This window comes from Amblyomma americanum, chromosome 3, assembly GCF_052857255.1.
Source record: "Amblyomma americanum isolate KBUSLIRL-KWMA chromosome 3, ASM5285725v1, whole genome shotgun sequence".
NCBI classification, from domain to species: domain Eukaryota; kingdom Metazoa; phylum Arthropoda; class Arachnida; order Ixodida; family Ixodidae; genus Amblyomma; species Amblyomma americanum.
The window spans coordinates 174266949-174288888 of NC_135499.1; the positions used below are offsets into that span (position 1 = coordinate 174266949).

Sequence of the window (21940 nt, forward strand, 5' to 3'; positions counted from 1 at the left end):
AAGCTGAAATGTACTACCCATGGCACACGTGCAATAGCCTTGTGTGAGTGACTTGTCCCTCTTCTTCCATGGCCATTTAAGCGGTGGTAGTTTTAATATCCCTTTTTATTGACCATAAAAAAGTAAGAGCGCGCCAAAGCATTCAGAACATACAAAAAAAATTAAACCCTATTAACTTAGCCAAACGCGAAGTATGAGCATTAGAACGTCGCGTTTAATTTCGCTTTCGGTTCTAGTCTAGGGTTTCAAGGCTGAGCTTCAGACAAACGTCGGTGAAATCGGTGGTTGAGGACCTTAGTGGTAGCCCACTGCAAAATTTTGGTACAACTTAAAGCACCTTCAGAGGACTTTGCGATAGCTGTGTGTTCTGGGTCTACTGCGCACGGATGGAAGTTGACAAAGACGACGATCTGCAATGCACAACCAGACAACAACAACAACCCGAGAAAGCGGCAGTTAAACACGAGCGGGCAGTCACCACTTAAGCTGTCCTGTTCGCGCTGCTGCGAGGTCAAAATCGAGGCGCTACGCAGTCGCTGAAAATATCTATTTCATTTCTGCAGATATAGCTGGCTTCCGACACGCAAACGAACAACGGGTTTTTCCCAGATTGAAAGCCTTAGTGATAGCGCACTAAAGAAACAAAACAAAACTTATTGTCACCACTCTTAAACGAACGTCCTCCTCACCTTTTCTCGCGTAGATACCACCTTCCTTTCTAGGTGTTGTTGTGGTCCCCGGCGCTGCTTCGAGATGGACACCCTCGACTACAGGAATCTTCCCGTCATGCATTTCGTGCGGCCTCTGAGGTGCGTGGTGGACTGTTTATGGTGCTGCTGTTTGCATGTGAGACAATTCCTTTTAATCTACACATCCGGATGAAACCACGCATACCGTTGAACTGTGAAGGAGTTTGCAATTTGTTGGCAGCTTTTTTTTTTTAAATGCAGAAATGCATCCGTGGGCACTTGCCGCCGTGACTCAGTAGTTAAAACTCTCGGCTACTGCGCCGGAGTACCCGTTATCGAACCCGGCTGCGGCGACCGCGTTTCGATGGAGGCGAAATGCGAAGGCGCCCGGGTGCTGTGCGATGTCAGTGCATGTTAAAGATCCCCATATGGTCGAAATTACTCCGGAGCACTCCACTACGGCACTTCTTTCTCTCTTTCTTCTACTCCCACCTTCCTCCCTTCCCTTACGGCGCGGTTACGGTGTCCATCGGGATGTGAGACAATTACTGCCCCACTTCCCTTCCTCAACGAAAAAAAAAAACAAATTCCATCAGTTAGTTCAATCCCTGCCGCGGCGGATGTGTTTAGATGGAGGCTAAGGAATATGGCGCTCGTGTGCTGTGCGATGCCAGCGCACGTACAATATACCCGGGCGGTCGAAGTAATTCCGGAGCCCTCCACTGTGGCACCTCTTATCTCTCTTCTTTCATCTCCTCGTACATTCTTTGCCTGACGTCGAGCTAAGGGTTATACTACCGCGGAGTGACACTGTGCCCTATCCTTTCCTCAAAAAGAAACCTCCTTTTCATTTGTTTAAATCTTACCTGTCATTAAAATTAAATTGAATTATATTTGGGGGGAAAGGAAATAGCGCAGTAATTGTCTCGTATATCTCGGTGAACACTCTAACCACGCCGTAAGGGAAGGGAGGAAGGTTGGAGTGAAAGAAGAAAGTCAATTAGTCAACTTGCAGTGGATGCGGTTGGCCTGCATTGGTAGCGAAAACAAAAGCGAATACTAGCAAGGTGCCTTTTATAAGCTCACCTTTTCTCCTACTTTCAGCACGCGGCAGCGAGCGTGGCTCGGCCTAGTAGGCAGTAGGCAGGCCCGTGCACTTCCTTTTCTTCCTATCAGCAACAGCAGCAGCAGCAACGCCGCGTGGTGTAAACTAAGGCTGGCCTCGGCTGATCAGGGGCTCGCGCAGGAATTTTCACAGCGAAGCTGTTAATTATCAGTTTGACGGTTCGGTGCCGACGGTGGTAGTGCAACCTGGTCACGTGGCCTCTTCACACTTCCGATTGGTTATCAGATCACGATGTCATCCCTCACGTGGCCTCTCAGGTGCGTCTGATTGATTCTTGGCAAAACAGCGCGGCGTGAAACCGGACACAGACACGAAGACACTGACATCGCCTGTCTGTGCCCTGTTACCCTTGCGCGCTGTTTTGCCAAGAATCAAGCACCAACTGACCCAGCTATTTCACGTGTTGAGTCCGATTGGTTGGGCGAATCAGTCATGTCACCACGAAGGGTATATAAGGTTTTGCCCCATTATTCTCAGTTCCTCTCCTATTTCACTCGCAAAACGGTTACGATACTTGTTAATGCGTTATTACAGCACGGCTATCGGGCCAATTTCAATCGCAGAAATAACCCCCAACAGCCGCGCTGTAATAACGCATTACAGAGTATCGTAATCATTTAGCTAGTTTTCTAGCTCACCGCTATGAGCTACATATTTGTGTACAGCGTGGCTGACCCTCATGTATTAAGGCTGGCCCAGCCACAATAGCCAAACTACTGGCCAATTCCGGACTAGATCGACACTTAAATGTCAACAACTTTCCAACCTCAGCAAATTCTTTCGTGTCCCCCTACGTTAAGCGTTTGTTCTTGTATTGTTCCGGCTTCGGAAAACACCAACTTTCTCGGCGTTATTCTTGATTCAGCTCTGAAATTTTCCGTCCATCACCATCATGAGCCTTTCTAAGCACACTGCAGGGCAAAGGCCTCTCCCATGTCTCTCCAATTAACCCTGTCCTTTGCCAGCTGCATCCTGCCTGCAAAGTTCTTAACCTCATCCGCCCACCTAACCTTCTTCCTCCCCCTGCTACGCTTACTTTCTCTTAGAATCCACTCCGTTACACTTAAGGACCAGCGGTTATCTTGTCTTCGCATTACATGCCCTGCCTAAGCCCCTTTCTTCCTCTTGATTTCGACTAGGATGTCATTAACCCGAGTTTGTTCCCTGACCAACTCTACCCGCTTCCGGTCTCCTAACGTTACACCTATCATTTTTCTTTCCGTGGCTCGCTGCGTTGCCCTTAACTTAAGCTGAACTCTTTTCGTTAGCCTCCACGCTTCTGCCCCGTAGGTTAGTATCGGTAAGGTGCAGCTGTTGTAGTGAACAAACCAATTTTCCGTCCATATCCCTCATCAAAAAAAAAAAAGATCTATGTTTGGCATCAGAGCGCTAATTAAGGCGCGTCCATATCTTCCATGCAACCTACTCCTACTCCTATCTTTGTATTATGCCTTCATACATAGTCACATCACATAGGGGATTATTGCATGGGGAAATACTTATCATTGCCATTTATCGTATGTGCAACACTTACAAAACCAAGCCATCCACATTATTACCTGTAGCCCTTTCTCTACTAATGCTCGTTCTTTATTGTATGAACACAATATTTTACCAGTTCACCAGCTTTTCCAATATCACCTTGGAATCATGTTCTTTAGACTACTACACAGCACCCTACATTTTCAGTTTGTAGACTCCACCCTGCTGATCAATCACAACCTTACGAGATTAGCAGCAAAAAACAATTTGCTGATCCCCAAAGTCCATACCAATTATGGCAAAACGACGTCGTCTTTTCCAGCAATTTCATTTTGGAATACATTGCCGCCCATTCTGAAGACATCAATTTCCTTGCCCGCATTCAAGAATGAGCTCAAGGTATTTTTGTTGGACTGCTGGTGTTTTACTCCCTTCCTATGCCAAGATTCTGGGTCCTTGCATTAAAGCTTCATCGCAGAGGACAGCTGTGAAAGCGCTTCTCAAGTTGCTGAAGGGCTCAGGATTGAGTTCAAGGTTATAAACATTTAGTGTGTGCCCTGTGCACCCTGCTAGTAATGGCCTACGGGCTCTTGAAATGGTGATATCCGTTTTCTCTCTCCCTTTTCTATATCTCCCTCCGTTTCCTTTCCCACATGTAGAGTAGCATACTAGGCATCGCCTATTTAACCTCTCTGCCTTTCCGTTCAATTTTCTTTCTACCTTGATTAGAAGTATCGTAGACTACGATACCAAAAAGCTCCGATCTGAAGATTGACTATATCTGGGAAGGTATTCCAAGCCCGCACTTCATACTATCACTGGTAATGATCGCAAAAACAAAAAAAGGTTATGAATTATCTTTATTATAGGTGCGAAAATACATCACTTCTCAACACTGGAACCTCTGTCGCAAATAATGCTGACCAAAGGTTTCAGCAGGTTGACCAGATGACTGTTGTCAGGGTAGCCGCGGTCCTTTGCATTGACCGTGGCCCTATCCATTAGCTCATTCGGCGTATATAGCTATGTATAACCGCAAAACGGTTTGTCATCTATTCCTGTGCAATTCGTTCTCTGCCGGGTGTGGTGCGGCCAGGTGGGGCTCGTCAGAAGTCGTCGAAGAGTGCCAGCTCTTTCGGCGTCAGCCCGTGCTCGCTTGGCACCGCTTTGCTCTCAGGACAGCGGTCGAAGTAGCGGGTGTCGCCTTCGTGGGCCACCCGCGGCACGATGGGAGGCTGCGAAGAATCGAGGAGGAGCAAGAGAGAGGGGAGGGGGGCTCGAAAAGAACACACTGTCTCGGAGCCCCTCTGCAGCGTACACTTCGAGCTAAACGTACGCGTGCAATCTGTACGTCACGGTCTGCGGTCCTAAAAAGCGCGCTTCAATACAAACGCGGATTATTACAGCTTCGGGCTGCTCGTAGATTCTTAGCCAAAAGCTGGAAGCACAAGTCTACGCGCGGCCCTGCTTAACGTTGCGCTCATCACGGGCAAAAAACAGCCGTATCTCTTGCACGCACAAATGTTGATATTCCATTAATGAGACAGTTTACTGCTTTCAGCGAAATTTATTTGGAAAATTTCTTTACTGTCAATGCAAGTTTCTGCAAAAGAGACCTTTGGAATGCACCTGCCGCTTTTGTGCGGTGAAAACAAATTTTTAATTAGCGTGCGTTCTCTCAGTGTCTAAAGCGAAAATCTGCCCCATCTATGTACGACACGAAAACTCATCGGTAACAATAAACTGAGTATTCCCTATTCCGTGCCGAAATTCGCATATAACGAGAGACCCGGCCAGCACAAGGTCGGCGTTGCACCGGTATCTACAACTTCTTTTTCTTAGTGCCTTTCACTGATAGATCTTAAGAGAATTTAAGATGAGAAGTGTAATAAAAATGTATCTGAAATTTTCCTGCTCCGTCGATTCTGCTAGGTTTGCGTCAAAGGCTGTTCATTCGAGACCTTGCTTTCCGCCCCCTGCTTCAAGTGTCCGCCGTACATTTCCAGATTTTAGCGTTCGCAAACGTAATTTCTGTTCTTCGTTGTTCATCAGTAGCAATTTCAAGGAATTCGGTGACAAGGTACAAGTCAAATTCTAAATGACGACCTTGCTCTAAGCCGTAAAACATCGACCTCTCTGGAGCGACTCCGTATTTGATCCTTAATTGCTTGCATTGCGTACGACAATAGCATTACCGCCAAAGACCTGCAGGACTTGGCACATTCTCCATCGTCTTTCCCTTCGCATGTCACGCTCATTCTATTTTTCTGCCAGTTCCCTGGTTAGCTGGGATTTCTCTAATTTACAGGATGTCACTTTAAAGGGTACATATAAGCTCTCTCGATTACTTACTGTGGATGGGTGAACGGATGGGGTGGATTTTATTGGTACCCCCTTTGAATCAGGGCGGTGGCGAGCGCCGCCTTCGCTAGCAAATGGATACCCTTATTTCGTACATTTTAAACTTTCAGTACTATTCTCGTTCTTTGCCATTCTAATGTGCTTTCCGGCTGTGTTTTAAGCAACATTATTTTCAATTGAGGGCCGGTTCGTGCAAATTTTCTCTTCTGCTTTTACTAGTCTTCTCTTTTTCGTCGCTACTGCTGATGTGTTAATTTTTCCTTTGCTATTCCTTAAACCCTGATCTTAAGAGGAAGGCTGACCGTTTCCTCTTGCATATCCGGATGAGTACATTCTCAGCCCATACCAAACCAACATGTTCAAGGTTCTCTGCACTGCTCATGAAGGCCACAAAGACATACTTTCTATGGCCACGCTTATCGACTTTTTAAGGCAACCAGATCTAACCTCAAACAGGAGGAAACTGCCTAATGAGTAATCATACAGCTTTTCCTTTCTACTTTCGCTCTTTCCGCTTCTGTATTAACGCAGAGGTTCCCATAGAGAGATAGATCTTATTGGCATCCTCTTTGGATCGAAGCAGCGGCTAGTCCTACAGTGCCTAGTAAGTTAAAGCGACTGTTTTGTTTACCCTTTAGTTCTTTTCTGCTCTTAATTTTGCTTTTTTTCCCTATTCTAATCTATTTTTTATGCTCTAAGCTGTATGATTTTGATTTCTATAATAGTTCGCACCACTTCAGAGTTCTATTTTTGCGTTGATAGTATTATAATCTTTTCTAGCTCGTCTTATACTGCTGACGTGTAAATTACGCTTTCACTGCCTCTAAAACCCAGAGGATATGAAAGGTTGACCACGTCCTCTTTGATATCTGGGTATTTGATTGGTTTGGTTCATGTTCCAAAGCTAATCAGCTTGTGAAAGACGCCGTAGTGGAGGGCTCCAGATAATTTCGGCCGCCTCGGGTTCTTTAAGGTGTACTTTCATAGCACAGTACACGGGGCTCTACAAGTATTTAGCCGCCATCGAAATGCACCCGCCGCGGCCAGGATGGCACACGCGTCTTTCGGGTCAGCAGCTCAGCATCACAACCACTCAGCCGCAACGAGGTCTGATATCTGGATGTACAGCTATACATTCTACCAGAATACGTTAAATGTTTTGTGCACTGCTATCGCGTGCTACACAAATATCATCCCCTTTTTCATACTCATTGCTATGCTTACCTATGCTAGCCATCTCGCGTCGCTTGCAGGAAACATCTTCCATATATTCGTTTTCTGCGCGTCGTGCCCGAAAGATGGCAGCATCGTGTAGGGGCGGGACAGAACCCCGTTGCTTCACGTAGTCACCAGCTCTGCGATTTGCGACCGCACCGACCATGCTTTGGGTGGCTGGCGGGCGCATTCAGTTCAGACTTTTGCTTACTGTTTCCTACAGGCTATGATAAATAAATACTACAGATTCTGCTAAAAAACGATTGTTGCAATAAAAAAAATCAGCCGGCGCAAAGGCACAGTAACGAATTCACAAACAACGCTTTTTCGACTAACTGTGAGGATGGATGCCATTGGCGGCACGCTTATATTTTGGCAAAGGCAGTGTGCCTGCAGTCTAAAGTGCTGCTGATTTATCACAGCTATTCGATCTAAGAGTGCATTACTTGGCCGGATGTCCCGTTTTCTTCACACAGTCGACCTCTGCTGTGTGCCTGCTGATTAATGGGAATAAGCATAGCCGGAATGGAAGGCTCCTAGTTTCTTGGTTCAAACAAGCCTTACAGCAGTAGAAAACGAGGAAATAGTTTGGTCTTGACAAACGTGCAGAAAACAAAATATTCTAATAGCAGCCATTTTCAGAAATGCTGTACAAGCGCTATATTGTATCGAGAACTTGTTTATGAATGCAATTCTTTCGCACATCACAAAATTGCACCATATCAGTGAGTGCATCCACACGTCTTCCCTGGGTAGGCTTGTAGTTTTCTGCTATTTATTTTCAAGAACGCACTCTTTTTGTCTTCTATGAAATTTTCACCTACTCTCCGTGAGCGATACAAACAAGCTTTGAATGCAAGATTTTGCTACGCGTAGGAAGATTACACCACTGACATCAAAATGTTCATAAGGAGACCTTACAATATTACACAGTTCCCTCACAATCTTTGCCAAAAAAGCACCCGATTGGTTTATAATGGCACTCTTAACTACCCGGTGCGATTGCAGGCAAAACTTTAAAAGTAAGATTTTGCTGCGAATCGGAACATATTAGACCATTCCTACAAATGTTCTCTAACAGCATATAAGATGCCCGACAGTTACCTCACAATTAAAAGTAATGTCCGAGAAAACTGAACCTGCGGTAAAATGAGCGATCGCAGACAAGCACGCTCCATCTCGCCGTCTGTGAACCAGGGTTACCAACACACTCAAGTCACGTGCCCCTAACTATAGAGAGAAATAAAAGGGTCCAGAACATGCGGCATGCACATTGGTTACTTGCTTGTTAAGGGACGCAACCTTTGTACTAGTGGCGATTTCGAAGGCCAAAGGAAGTGGTCGCGCACACATTGTACTCCCACTGTTCAATACAGTGGATGTATGTGCCTGCCTTCTATGAGACAGTACCCGAACAATTCGTTCTCCTTTTATTGTAGCAGACAGTGAAAGCAGCCGCGGCTCTTGAATGACACAACGTGGAACAGTTTTTTTTTCCGCCGCGCAGCAGCGACAGTGCTTTTATTATCACATCATGGTGTCGTTATTCTCCGAATTTACAGACCAAACGACTACTAATCCACATAGAAACGGCGTCGAAACAAGCACACAACTACGTCACGCGCGCACATCCAAGTGGCAGGCGCGAAGTGTTCCTTTCAAAGCGTATATAATACGATACACAACAATTAGAAGCGTTTGTGTTTCACTTCACCTCTTCTTCTCTCTCGCTTTTTTTTTCTCTACAATGAGCGAACAAAGCCCTGTTATACAAAACAAGTGCAGCGCGGTAAGCTTTTCTTTGTCCACTCCCCCCCCCCCCCCCGCAATTTGGCGGCGACAAATTCCTCGCCCTGCCCCCCCCCCTCCCCCCTCCTCAACTTTTACTTTCCATTTTAATGTCTATACGTGACCTGGAAAAAGACTGGTAGCTTTATTTTTTCTTGACTGTCTTTTTTGTCACGTTATACAAAGCAAAACCTTCAACAGGCTGCTTTCATTGCGCACTGGCGACATAAGCAGGGTTTTTAATTTGCTCCCCACCAATTTTTTTCTTTCTCGTATTCAGCCGAACGCCTAATTTTTTTTCTATCTAGACTATAGCACATTTTCTCTCCCACGTATATCCCTTTATACTAAAGACTTAAAGGCTCGTCGAGTGCCTGCAGCGCCGTCTTCGTATTTCGATCAAAGGACGGCAATTTTATTTTGTCGCTCTCAGAACGGATTGTCACCGGAATGATTAAATTGACGGCAATGTACTCGAATGCTGAAGGCACGTTTCAAGCGCGGATTATATATATACGCCCTTTTCTGTTTCTATTTTTTTTTTCGAGTTCACCGAGTTATGTTCCTTTGGAATGTGCCTTGCTTCCTGTACAGTCGCGTAAATCCCCTGTAGAGGGCCTTTTGACCGAGCGCTTCGAACCAGTTGTCCATTTCCGTGAGAAAAGTGAGTTTTTCCAACCTGATCGTTTTTCTCCCGAGAAAGATCGCTTCACCAGCCCGTTCTGTATACGACGGAGCCGAATGTTGGCCCCCGCTTAATACCCACAAGCCGCTAGCAAACATGACGAGCTCGTCGCATATGTCAAGAAAAGCTCTGCCTTGACGGGCTCGTACAAACACGTACAAAGAGAAAATAGGGCGGAGTCTGCGTGGCAACTTTTGAATCACCCAGAATCAGATAGGGTCTAACCAGCAGTCGATAAATCACGTAAACGTTACTACAGCGTGGCTCAGTTTTGCCTGGAACTTTTAAATCCCTTTAAAGAAGGAGCTGAACACAGAATATACAGATATAGAGAGAATTAAGGAGCGCCCCTTCAAACTCTAGGTCTTATTTTTTTATGCCCGTTTGCTTTGTGTGTTTAGACGTACAAGCAGCTGCAGTCTGAAATCAAAGCGTCAATTTCGCACATAGAAGAATTTCTTTATTTCTACATTGAAGTTGAAAACGCCTGATCCGTATCTATCACACCGCCGGAAAGTATTTAGATCAAAAGAAGAAGCGAGATCGACGCTCGCACTTCTGCAGTTGAATGATCATGATACGATAACTCCGATGCTCGCATTTCTTTTCACTGCGCTTGTACCTGTGGGCTAAAGCAAAGGCGCTACAGTCGCCCATGATTGACTCTAGGGACCTTTTATACTCTACTCGAGCGTCTCTGGAGTCTTGCGACTCAAGCATCTGTTCGCATTTCTGTTCAACGCGACCGTATGCGTTTATCTCCATGTGTGCCGTGTGCGGGTTATAAGTCATCCGCAAAACTTCGTTTGCTCAGCCTAAAACCACTCGATCTCCATTTATGCGCCAGGCATAACAAGGTCACAACGCCTGAGTGAGTGATTTCTTTCTGTCAAATGTTCGTGATGCACGTGAGATTCAAAGCCAGTCAACACAACATGTATGAATGCGTGTGCACCTGCTCGAAGGAAATCGTCTGCTCTAGATTTTCTCACGTGTCCTTCAAGTGTGTAAGATTTCGTTGAAGCGCGGCTCGCTATTCTGAATACAAAAATAGTAGTGGGTAGCTTGTAACACCCTGTTCAATCAGTGGCACATTAATCGCGCGTCTATAAGCACGCATATCTTGCCTTGCTTGACTACGACCGCCTATGCTTGTGTGAATTCCAGGCGGTAGGACCAAGAAGTGCTACCAGTTGTATGTAAGTGTGGCTTTGATTCAAAGGTTCACAGTCTTCGATAACGTACTCTCAAAATAGTAAGGACGTACAGTTGCCGTTTTTATACGACCTACAGTAAAGATCCGCGTTGGCTTCTGCAAGCTCACGAGTGTGAACACTGCGAGCTAAACAATTTACAGCTTATTCTCTCATTTTATGACAGCAACGACTCTACCGTCTACCTCTAAGTTGTTTTTTGTTGCCCTACGTTTTGAGCTAAGTGCTTTGAAAGCAAGATGTGAGCCAAATAAGCATGTATAACTCCCGGCATTTACCTACAAAAATTGGCACTTACCTGACACCCAAAATGACAGGTGAATTATGCAGAAAAAACTGCGGCGGTATTTCATTCTTTAATCTCAATTTTCGCACCTCAAAATCTCGAAGATTTGTTCGCATCCGGTGTGGTCCCTTACAATAGCTGTTACGCCCGCTTCCCCGGAGCTAACTAGCATTACCTAATTACCTACGAACCTCACTTACACGCATATACCCCGTTCTTTTTTTTTTCAGCGTCAGCATGATTTTTTTTTTTTGAAGCACACTTTCTCTACTTTCTTTTCATCATTGACACAGTGCTGGGCATAAGTGACGTCGAAAATCAAGCACCAAAGCGACGTCCATTTATCAAAGCAAGCTGATTAAGTTCTAACTAACAACGCAATAGTGCGCTACGAACTGACCAGAACATTCACCCCGAAACACAGAAAACAAACTATACACTCTCGTGAACAGCAAGGCGCGAATCTCTGTCTGGAGGCCTCACCACAAGCATCAGTGTGTTTCTAAAACGAAGGCTCTCTCTCTCTCTCTCTCTATGCGCACGTAATCACGACTGACGTGTCCAAGGCTACATAATGCGGCTCCTAAAAACGAGTAGTGGCACTACAGACTAGAGGACAGAAACAACCCTATAAGTGACTAGACTAACATGAGCATGTCTGAAACGCAGCGTTTTCGTCACACAGCGTGGTTTCGTCGCATCTTCCTCTAAGCGCCCTGCCGCCTCTCCTCGTTCAAGCGGTTTTTTTTTCGACAGATACACAGACACCTTACAGCACGCTGCGAAATGAGAGCTATCGACAAACTGTTCTCCGCTGCTACGCTGCAGCGAACATTCCTTCAGCACATCCAAGCGATCACCATCATCTCACCACCAGCCACTCAGTTCACAAGTTCAAACGCCAAGCCTCACAATATTCTGCGCAGTCTCGGATGCGGCCGAAACGGCTCCTCGCGCAGCTAAATAAAACACTCTCTATGATCACACAAGATTTAAATATGGCGCGAAATGTTTCCCATTCTGCGCAGGAGGCCTAAAGTAACAGCGCCATCTTTCATCTCAACAAGAACGAGAGCTAATGCGAAATAAAAAGGAAATTAACAAAGCGGGGTATACTGCGAGCGTAGTGAATGTCCTCCGTCCACTACAACACAGCAACAACTTTCATCAAGCGAAAACAGCCAAAAGGCTGGCGCCGGTGATCGCAAACAGTGGCACAGCTGTTAAAAGGCTTCTGCAGATAAACAGACATCGCCGTTCACAGTTCAGCATCGCCATCGTTCATACCCGAACACAGCCGGGCTGGCGCTGTACAAGAACTGTGGCGGACGCCGACCAGCGGTGAACCATAAATGGCAACAGCGGGCGTGGTGGCTCGTGTTGTAGATTCCTGCGTAAAGGTGGCTGCTGCCTGTGGGCGACCAACAACGGTGACGCAGCCTTCCCGCGAGAATAGTTACAGGTCGCCCTTCTCTTTCCTAACCGGGTCGCATCCGTCGGACCCCCGCATCCGCTGAGTCATTTTCAGCCGCGACGGCAACCAGGCGGCGTCGTACGCAAAAAGTAGAGCAACCCGGTTTTCTCCAAGTAGATCACGCATGGAGGCGATCTTGCGCGCGGTGACTTCAGAAGTCGTCGAACGTGTCCACCTCCTTTTCGCTGTAGGACGACGATGACGAGGCGGGGCGCTTCTTGAGGCCGTCCCGTTCGGGGTAGTCGTCGAAGTTGCCGGTGTCCCCGTCGTGTGACACCTTGGGCACTATGGGCGGCTGTGTGGTCACCGTGACGGAGGTTGTACGGCGTAGCAGGTTGCAGGCGTACGTCATAGTAAGAGGAGGAGACCCATGGCCACGTGCGGACGAAGTGGTGGTGGTGGGGAGGGTTAGACCAAGTCCCGTGCAAAGAAGAAGATAGAGGAAGAGGAAAATAGGGACAGGAGAAAAGGAGTGAAGAGAAAAAAAGAGACGAGTCAGTCAAAAGGGGTGTTGTTAAGCGCGCAACTCTTAGTACTAAGTACTCCGAGAGTGAATGGTTAATTAGAATGCCGAAAAGGTTCAGTTAAAATCGGTGAATTCCTTGCGTCCGCGTCGCACTGGTAAAGTAAAAAAAAACACGAACGAGGCACGTGTCCAGCGTTCTCGTATTTTGTTCGTTTCGTTCTGTACCCGAGGCGCTGATGTGAAAAAAGTGGGAAAAAAATAAAAACAGCACGCAACAGTATCCTCACTAAGAGCTGCTATCGCCTATGCTAAATCTGAAAAATACAGAGCACGTACTTTGCCGGCGTCCTTAGTGAAACTGGTGGAGATTGAGGCAACCCTGATTTTCTTGAGAGACCTAGCTGAATTTTTAAATGATCGCGTAGGTTGCCTTAATTTTCTTCGTTAGCAGACAACTTAGACTTCTTGCAGCAAAGCTAGGGGCTCTTTTAAATCAGCGAATACATTAAGTTAATTTGCTCCATTAAACTGGGGCCTCTGCCCCAAGCATCTGTCGAAAACAGGCGCAGCCACATCTGCAAAGTACTAAAAAAAAAGAGGGCGATACCCGTGCACAGGACCTGCATGTGTACTAGTGTCCCTTTTCCTTATTTTCCTCTAAATATAAACTTCCAATGGAGTCGATTAGCGGTTGACGCATTAATTGTACTGACGCATTTAACCTTTCGCAAACAGCACTATGAGCACTGCAGTCACAAACGCCAAGCTCTACACCACCTCAAATACATTTTCTTTTTAGTACGTTACTCTTAAGTTTTATGCTGGTTGTTCGAATAAGGTTATTTGCGTTTCGACGGGCAGAGCATATCAAGCGAGATTTGCAATGTGCGATTCGGCGCGTCGAAAGTTCTCCCTAAACTGAGGTAGCAGACAGTTTTAGTATCACGTACGTAGAAGCTTCAAGTACGTAGAGCTCTTACGGGTGACCAGTGCGCATGCGCAGAACGCAAAGGGTATGCGCGAGTCTCACGGACGTACGTGACGTTCGGATTTTTACGTTGCGGTCTTTGCGTTGTCTGCGTATGTAGCGTTGACAAGATGGCGGCGCCCTGTCCGCCCGCTTTACAGCGATAACAGTTTCGTCGCTCATTTCTCGATGCGATGTCGTGTTCTAAACTATTGTATTCGCCTTTAATTTGCCCACTCTTACCCTGGCATGAAGTTTCAAGTGACAAATAGCATTTGTGTTTCAGATATAAAGGCGATTTCCCAGAAGTTACGCCTGACGAAGCAACGCTCCGACGCAGTTGACCTGGCTTGGTTTTCACTCGTGGTGTGTTAGAGCAGTTAGAGCAGTGTCTGCATCTGTCAGTAGAAGGCGCTAAGAACAACGCGCGGCGTCTCTGGCGTACGTGCAACTAAAAGGGTTTCAAACGACATGCGCGTATGCTATATAGACTTCTCACGTTTGCGTACGTGAACAATGCAAGTACGTGAAGCTAAAACTGTCTAGTGCCCTTTGGAGTTCTACATCACGGACACCTTGCGCTTTGAGACAGGCAACTCGCTCGCGGGTCACCAGCTCCTCCTGCAGGAATGATTCCGACAGTCAGTTTAAAATTCAGCTGCTCTACAACTTCAAGCGAGTTACATCCTATAATTCAATGTGTACTAGTTTTTGAAAATGCGGTGGTTACGTGTCCTGCTCACCTTGAGTTTCTTCTCGAGGACGTCGTCCCAGTTGGTTCCCTTGAACCACCTGTGCCGTTTGACGTCATCGGCACCGTTCTGAAACGAGAAAAACGTAAGGCGCATATGCACACCAGGGGTTCATGCCAACTCGCACCGACGGTGCACGTCCCTAAGCACTTCAGATCTGACATCGGATACAGTCGGGGCGCCGACCTAAGGAACCGCGAATCATCTGGCACTGCGAATGTTTTATATTTTGCGTCCTGGCTCTCACGCCGCTGTATAGTTTATTTCACTCCAATTCAGCTGATTTGATTGATTGTGCAAAATTGGTCATTACAGCTAGAAATGAAACAGTGATACGTAGAGAAAAACTCGGCGTTATATATGTGAAGCATTTCTACCTGAAGCCCCACCAACCAGCCACTCCCCCCCCCCCCACCGCACCCCCCCCCCCTAGAGAGGGGGAAGTTCACTCGCCCACCAACACACTGAATACACCTCCTCACCTCACCCCCACCCACATTCACCTTCTAGAAGCACCATCCTGCACCCACGCACCGAACTCTACCCCCAGAAATTCCACCAGTCATAACCAACATGCCTCCACCCTGCACCGGGCCACCATCCACCAGAAGCCCGCGCAACAGCCGAACGAAAAACCAATGGAAAGTCGGCGGAAAGCAAAATTGCGCGTTGATAATCTGGTAGTCCAATGAACATTCTAGCTGCAGCTCATACCCGGAGCCTCTATTATTCACCGGGTTTAGTCGAACAAAGAGTACATAATATCGCACCTGATGCTCGTTCCTGTGTACCAGGAATACCTAAAATTGCTCCTACCCATCTCCCGACAGATCCACACCTAACTCACGAAACATCCTCTGCTGCCCTCAGACAGCGTGCATGCGCCCTCGTTCCATCGTGCATCTGCCATCGTTCCCCAAATCTAACTCAGGAGGCGCTCTATCGAAGGCGGTATCCAGTCGGAGTGGCTCTTACCCTGGTGGTTCCTGAACCAGTGGCGCGGCCAGACTATACCAATTCCTAACAAGTGACAAAAACTGTGCAGCACCTACTGTGGACATGTCCGGGAACATCAGTGGTGCGCGCCCGGGTTCTTCGGGAGCTACCACTTAAGATAGACGGAAAACGCCTGCACTCGTAGTCTATGTCCTTACTTACATGAACCAGGACTGCATGCTAACTTTCTAACAACACCCGTTACTATCTCAACTTTCTATGCCCTGAGGCAAACCATACGAAAAGAAGAAGCGATGTTCGAATTCAAAGACGCAGTGGCAAAGCCAGCTGTCCTCCAGAAGCGTCACCCACTAGCCAGCTCCCAAACCCTCCCACCGCCATCCTCGACTTACCTCCCCAACTTAACTCCTGCCTCCCCAAAAAAGCATTCATTAGAGTAAAAGAATCAAAGCGATCATAGTGAGTAAATCCAAAGAATATCGCGGCTTTTTCGCATAAAGTTTCATGATCGTCTTGTCAATTTTTCTACTTCTTGTCAGTTAACCTCCATGTCACGCTGTTCCAAAGACATTTCCTGCACCTTTGTCACAATACCTTTGCTCTGCCCACCTGCTCACCACACCGCCTGCTCTCTGCGCACCACATAGTGTACTCAAACCCCCCCCCCCCCCCCTACATCCTCCCTACATCCCCTCCCCTGGTCCCCAAGAGTGATGCCCAAAGGGCCAACATACGTCGGAACCAGTATCCCCCTCCCCCCCCCCCCCTTCTTAGCAACCACCACCACCACCATGCGAAGCGTTTTTCCAGTGGCCTATAGAAAAAACACAAACAATGAACTTCGGCCAACTCTAAGGGAATTTTGTTCCCGAGAAGGTGATTCGTCATGTTACCAAATTACCCTGTCTCCCAAAAGGGTAATGAACTTTATTGCAGCCACAAATATTTTCAATAAAGAATTGATTTGAATACAGTTCCACTATTAGCGCGAGTTCCGCGACACAAAATATTGCACAAAACAAAAGCCCGTGGCTACAGTGCATCGTAATTATGGCAGCTGAATAATAAATCATTACTTGCATTGACATAATATTTGGCGGTAGAAGCTAAAATTAATTGAAAATCAAGCATAAAAAGACAGCCTCACCTATCCTGATCCTCGAAAGAGCTGAGAGTACATTAAACTGCGCGATATGTGACATGGGAGAAGGTGAGCAGCGCTCGTGCCGTGCATAAAAGTGAGTAAATGAATGCATAAAGAAAAGAGGTTAATGAACGAACGGGGGGATCAATATTGTAACTCATTGGAACATAATATTTTTGCCATACGCTTTTTTTTTTCTTGTGAGATAGATGGGGAGAGACGACGGAGTAATTATTCAATGTATGAGCTATTTTAATGACGCGAAAGAAAACAAAAGGATTACCTTCATGCTTCCCAGCCTTTTTGTCCGGTCGTTCACCAGGAGCTTCTTTATCAGGTCTCTTGAAATAGCGGACGGCACAAAATTAGTCGCTGGTAATTATCGCTGAGCTTTAGAGCGTTGCACACTGAACCATTTTTCACAGTGAGAACCATTTTTCGACATTGGAATTTCTACCAAACGCATTTACTCATCCTGACATTTTTTTCTTTTGCTTAATGCAAATAGGGTGTTACGCCAGTGCACACCAACGGCATCGAATTCCTCCAGCAGAAGATGTAAAGCGACTTCTCTGCTGTGCCAAAATATATATTAGATAATTTTTTACTTGCTTGGGACGCAACAGGCAATATTTTTCGAAGCATTAGCCATCACGCAGAAAAGATAAAGCGTATGTGTCAAGAACATAAATGTGAGGTATAGACCTTTTCACAAACAGGTACACGGGCGTCGTCATATTGGGCCCTGGACTGTGCTCACAGTAGAGGAATGAATTGATCATTTAGCTCCCCCACGTTCTCCCCACAGCCCAGAAAACCGGCTATTCCGAGGATCGTGAAAAGGTCTATATGTGAGTCCGAAAGTTCTACCTTCTGTTCGTTGCGTGCTGTATCTGTGTAACGTGCTGTATCTATGTGCTATGTAACAGGCACCGTGTTAGCATGGTGGCTTAAAGATTAGCAGGACGTTACATGATAGTGTCACGGTGTTTCACGAGGTCGTTATCACTGCTGCAAATAACATCACAAGGTGCTCGTTTGCCGTGCTATCGGTGGACGGTCACCGCTCACAATCAGTGGTAATGGCGCGACAAGGCCGATCCATGGCTGAGAGATGTGGAAGATTTACAAGAAGAGGCACATCGTCACTGCATCGAGGGCAGGAGATGGTGCTCAACTGCGTGACTATCCGCTTGAAAGAGAGGGCTAAGCATGCTCGAGAAGCAAAAGGGTTGAGGAAACAGCGTACGTTGTTCTCCGAAATTGAGCGCTTGTCTACCAGCATTAAGAGCATTTTTGCGGCTCACTTCGACCTGAGAGAGATACTTACTTTGCCACGGGATCAATGTGCCTTGGCCACTCCACTTTACCCGCCAAGATTTTCTCGTAGATGGCAAAAGGGTTGTCGTCGAAGTACGGAGGGTACCTAAACAACCAGAAGTGCACAACGTAAAGTTACTATTTCGGGTTGCACATGCGCACGTCTGTGTAGTACATAACAACTAAGGCTTAGCAAACATGCGCAAAACGCGAACTTTTCCAGCAATGGCAGCTAACTATTGCTGCTTTTCTTTAAGCTCGAAGGTGAAGCCGATCCTTGTGCCAACGAAAAAAGAAAGTTGCAGCTACAATCGAACCTCGTTATAACGAAACTGTTTATAACGATAGAACGATATGGATATAACGAAGGAATGACGATTCCCCCTGGAAGCTCGGTCAACACGAGCTATAAAGAAATTGCGGCTATAAGAATGCAATCGCCGGGCCCTTTTAACTTCGTTATAAAGAGGTTCAACTGTATATACACACGTGAAACAGTGGATGTAGGTGCTGCAGTAGCGTCTTGCCACCAATCCCCCCTGAACTTCATGAATTCATTCAAGGCTAACAATTCGCCTCCGCTTACTACTACTTCCCCTTCTTCCAAACTCACGTGAATAACATTTATAGCCTATCCTACTAATTAAGCGGCCGTGCATACAGTGTGCGCTCAGGACATGGGTGATCTTTACTATTAGCTAAGTGTGCTAGAGCTTGCCTTGCTGCGGACGCAGAAGAGAGCCCGCGAAAACGTGGTGCAAGTCATAAAATGCATTTCTGCGTCAGAAGGTACCACATGATTATCTTTAACTATACCCTTCTTTTTCGTCTGAAGGAATGCATAGTTTTAATTAAGCCTAAAGTTTTAATTAGATTAACGTTTTAATCACCTCACACCGGGCCAGGTAAGTATATTTCCACATATTTTGTGCTTTGAAGAAAGAAGAAATGACGTTGAAGTTTTTTCTTCAGAATGTGTAACAAGCCAGGATATATATGTTCCAGTTCGCTGGCATCGCGGTGGAATTGATGATCATTACATCAAAGATGTCACACTTTCACGCATTCGCTATTTTAATGCGTAGGTAAAAGTTTCCAAGGCGTCACTTTTAAATGCGGCCGTGTTACCTCACTAGCGACTATTCTCTTATATCTGTTATCACTTAACTACTCTTAACGGACCGCAACCATTTCTTGCGTTGGATAGGCGGAGCTACTTCTGTTTGATCTGTGCATAGTGGCGCCCTCTCTCCATCTCGACAATGACGCTGATTGCAATGCATTTTTTGCTCAGTAGCGCTTTAAAAGGCCACAGAAAAGGGTCTTTGAGCTTGGCATTGAAATGCTTGCACTATGTAGAGTACAGGCCACCGAGCGTCCACGCCGCGTACGAGACCTGAGAAGCGGGCGGTAAAGTTACAATACATTTTTAAAGATTCCCGCTTCCGCACCTCGCGGCGACGCGCGGTGCCGGGCTTTCGCACTAAAACCTGGCAGACGTTGTCACGCCTTGCAAATGACGTCAGCAGCCGGGGCTTATCATTGGTTCACAGCGCCGAATTCGTTCAGACGTCACGCGCTACCGCGGCCGCGGCCACTCCGCGCGCGCCGCAGCCGGCAGAGGTAGGGGAGGGGCCGAGTGTGTGGGGCAGGCGTGCGAGAGGAGAGGGAAAGGCGCGAAGACGCGGAAGTTCAAATTTTGTCTGCATATAAACTCAGCTTCCACAAAACGCAATAAAATAATTCTTGCTTGGGGATAATTATGAACTGTCGTCTTTTAACATCCCAGACACATCGTACCTTTATTGAGACCCCCTTTCTGGGTCCCTTTAATCAGCAACCTAAAGGTTACGCCCACAAAGCGATAACAATAAACGAAAAAAATATCAGTCGGAACGTTCCAAGCAGGGCAATACAAGCAAACACACGCAAGAGTCACGAGGCGTGCTCGCAAAGCGAAAGATCAACGCAGGACACACCCGGCCAGCATCTCGTAGATGAGGACTCCCAGCGCCCACCAGTCGACGGCGCGGTTGTGGCCCTTGCTCTGGATGATCTCGGGAGCCAGGTACTCGGGCGTTCCGCACAGCGTCCACGTCCTGCTTTTTGTTATTATCATGTTAGTGAGGAGGAATAAAGACGAGAGAGGGTTACACGCGACACAGTCTGGGCATTAGCGTCGTTCCCTCTATATCCGTAACCCCCCCCCCCGCATTCTCACTACTTCGGTGCCCCTAAGGGGATGCCGGATTCACCTAAGTGACTCCTCTGAGGAATCGTCCATTTCGGCAGCCACCCGCGGCGGCGGCGACTGGCTCCTCAATCCTCCGCAAAGGGCCGCGGCTATCGCCAGCAAGGGCCAGTCGCTGCGACGCAACATGGACGAAAGGAACGACTGATCAAAGGAATCGAATTAGAGAATTCGGCAGAAAAGCAGATATGGCAACAGGGGAATGTTTTGTTAGTATGGAAGGAGACGTTAATATTGTGCGTAAAGGCAGCATTTGGTTGCCTCATAAATGCGCAATGAAAAGATAAGCGACAGTCGAAGCCTTAACCGTAACAAATTCGCCTAATTTCGTGTCATATCATTTGCTAATTTTAATGACCAAGAGACCAAGATATTCCTCTAGTCATATGGTTAGCTAAAAATAATCTCATTAGCCTTTAGGTTAGGGTGACAGCGAAGGAATGCGGATACCATAGAGAAGACAAAGAGAGCCGCTTTCGTTTAGTACACGTTCTGTTTTCGCGCATTGTTCAACGTTCGAGCAACGAAATTCTGCAACTTCTGTTGTGAGTAGCCGGCTCAGTGAAGGTTGCGGGAATATTGGGTCGCGACATAAAGTTTTTCGGCCGGTTATACTCAGTCAGTGAGCACCTAGTACTACGCCGTAGTTAAAGATATGTTCTTTGGCAGGAATTACTGACTGAGTCAGTCGGTGTGCTGCACTACGCTCTACTTTCAGAGTTATTTTTGCACGTTCACTGCCCTAGTCAGCATCCAGCACTGCGTTGGTGTCTCTGACAAGTTATTTGGCAAATTATACTCAGTCATCATATAGCACTACGCTGTACCTTCAGACAAGTTATCTGACTCATTATTCTAAGCCAACCAGCATCCATCACTTCGATGCACTTTCAGACAAATTGTTTGGTAGCTTATACTGAGTCAGTCAGCATCCAGTAATAAGTTGTAGTTCGAGACAAATTATCTGGAAGGTTATAGTGAGTGAGTCAGCATCGAACGCTTTATTATAGTTCCAGGGTTATTTGACAGTTTCTACCTAACCAGTCAGCATCCAGCACCACTCTGTAGTTAGGGAAGCTCTTAGGCAGGTTAAAGTAAGTCAGTCACCAACGAGCACTACATTGTAACACTATAAATTAAAGCACAATAGCGATGCATACACAACGAGAGCTCTTGTTAGTGGACCCGGTTAGCCTGTCGCTAATTGCGGCACTCCCAGTGATGTGGAAACATCTCCTGAATAGCTATCCAGGAAGCGCCCTCTCAGAACTGCTGCAGGAAACACCGAACCGAGCAGCGCGCTGTCTCCTATTTTATTTACGACATCATCCCCCGCTTTCGTGGAAGTTTTCCGAAAGAGGTTCTCCTAAAACAACACGAGCCTCTTTCCTGCAATAGATACATATGTGGCTTAAAAGGCCATAGAGGGGACGCGTGTAAAAAAAACAAACCAAACACGACCTCTCGAAGCGCAGCTTGGTTGCTCAGTGCTCGCATATGCTATGCGTTCGTAAACACAGCGTCGACTTACACACCCTGCTATTTATGCCTCGCGGCTTAGAAGAACCGGAGCAGAGCAAGGCTCCGATAAAAACCCCGAGGATATTAATTTTCCAGCATGCATACGCGAACGTTGCGAGCGCAAGCCAAAAGGAAATGCCTTTAAATTTAAAGCTATGTGAGAAAGTCATGCCTGAATGGCTGAAGAAAATGCCACGAAGAACAGCATAGTGGTGCTGCACTCAAGTAAACTATTTCTCCTT

General features: G+C 46.7%; 1 protein-coding gene across 4 annotated transcripts in view; it reads right to left on the reverse strand.

Moving 5' to 3' along the window:
* Window positions 1–4140: 4140 nt before the first annotated feature.
* Pka-C3 (Protein kinase, cAMP-dependent, catalytic subunit 3) overlaps window positions 4141–21940 on the reverse strand; it is a 136515-nt gene continuing 118715 nt past the window's right edge. Inside the window, exons 4-8 of one of the 4 annotated variants that reach the window (XM_077658844.1) lie at window positions 19906–20025; window positions 17937–18032; window positions 16890–16947; window positions 14497–14574; window positions 4141–4532 (exon numbers count right to left, since the gene is read on the reverse strand). In XM_077658844.1, the coding sequence (XP_077514970.1) occupies window positions 4404–4532; window positions 14497–14574; window positions 16890–16947; window positions 17937–18032; window positions 19906–20025 (481 nt within the window). In that variant the 3' untranslated portion in view covers window positions 4141–4403. Of the gene's footprint in view, window positions 4533–8369; window positions 12616–14496; window positions 14575–16889; window positions 16948–17936; window positions 18033–19905; window positions 20029–21940 lie in introns of those variants that run through there. The other 3 variants (XM_077658843.1, XM_077658842.1, XM_077658841.1) reach the window with 3 other exon arrangements.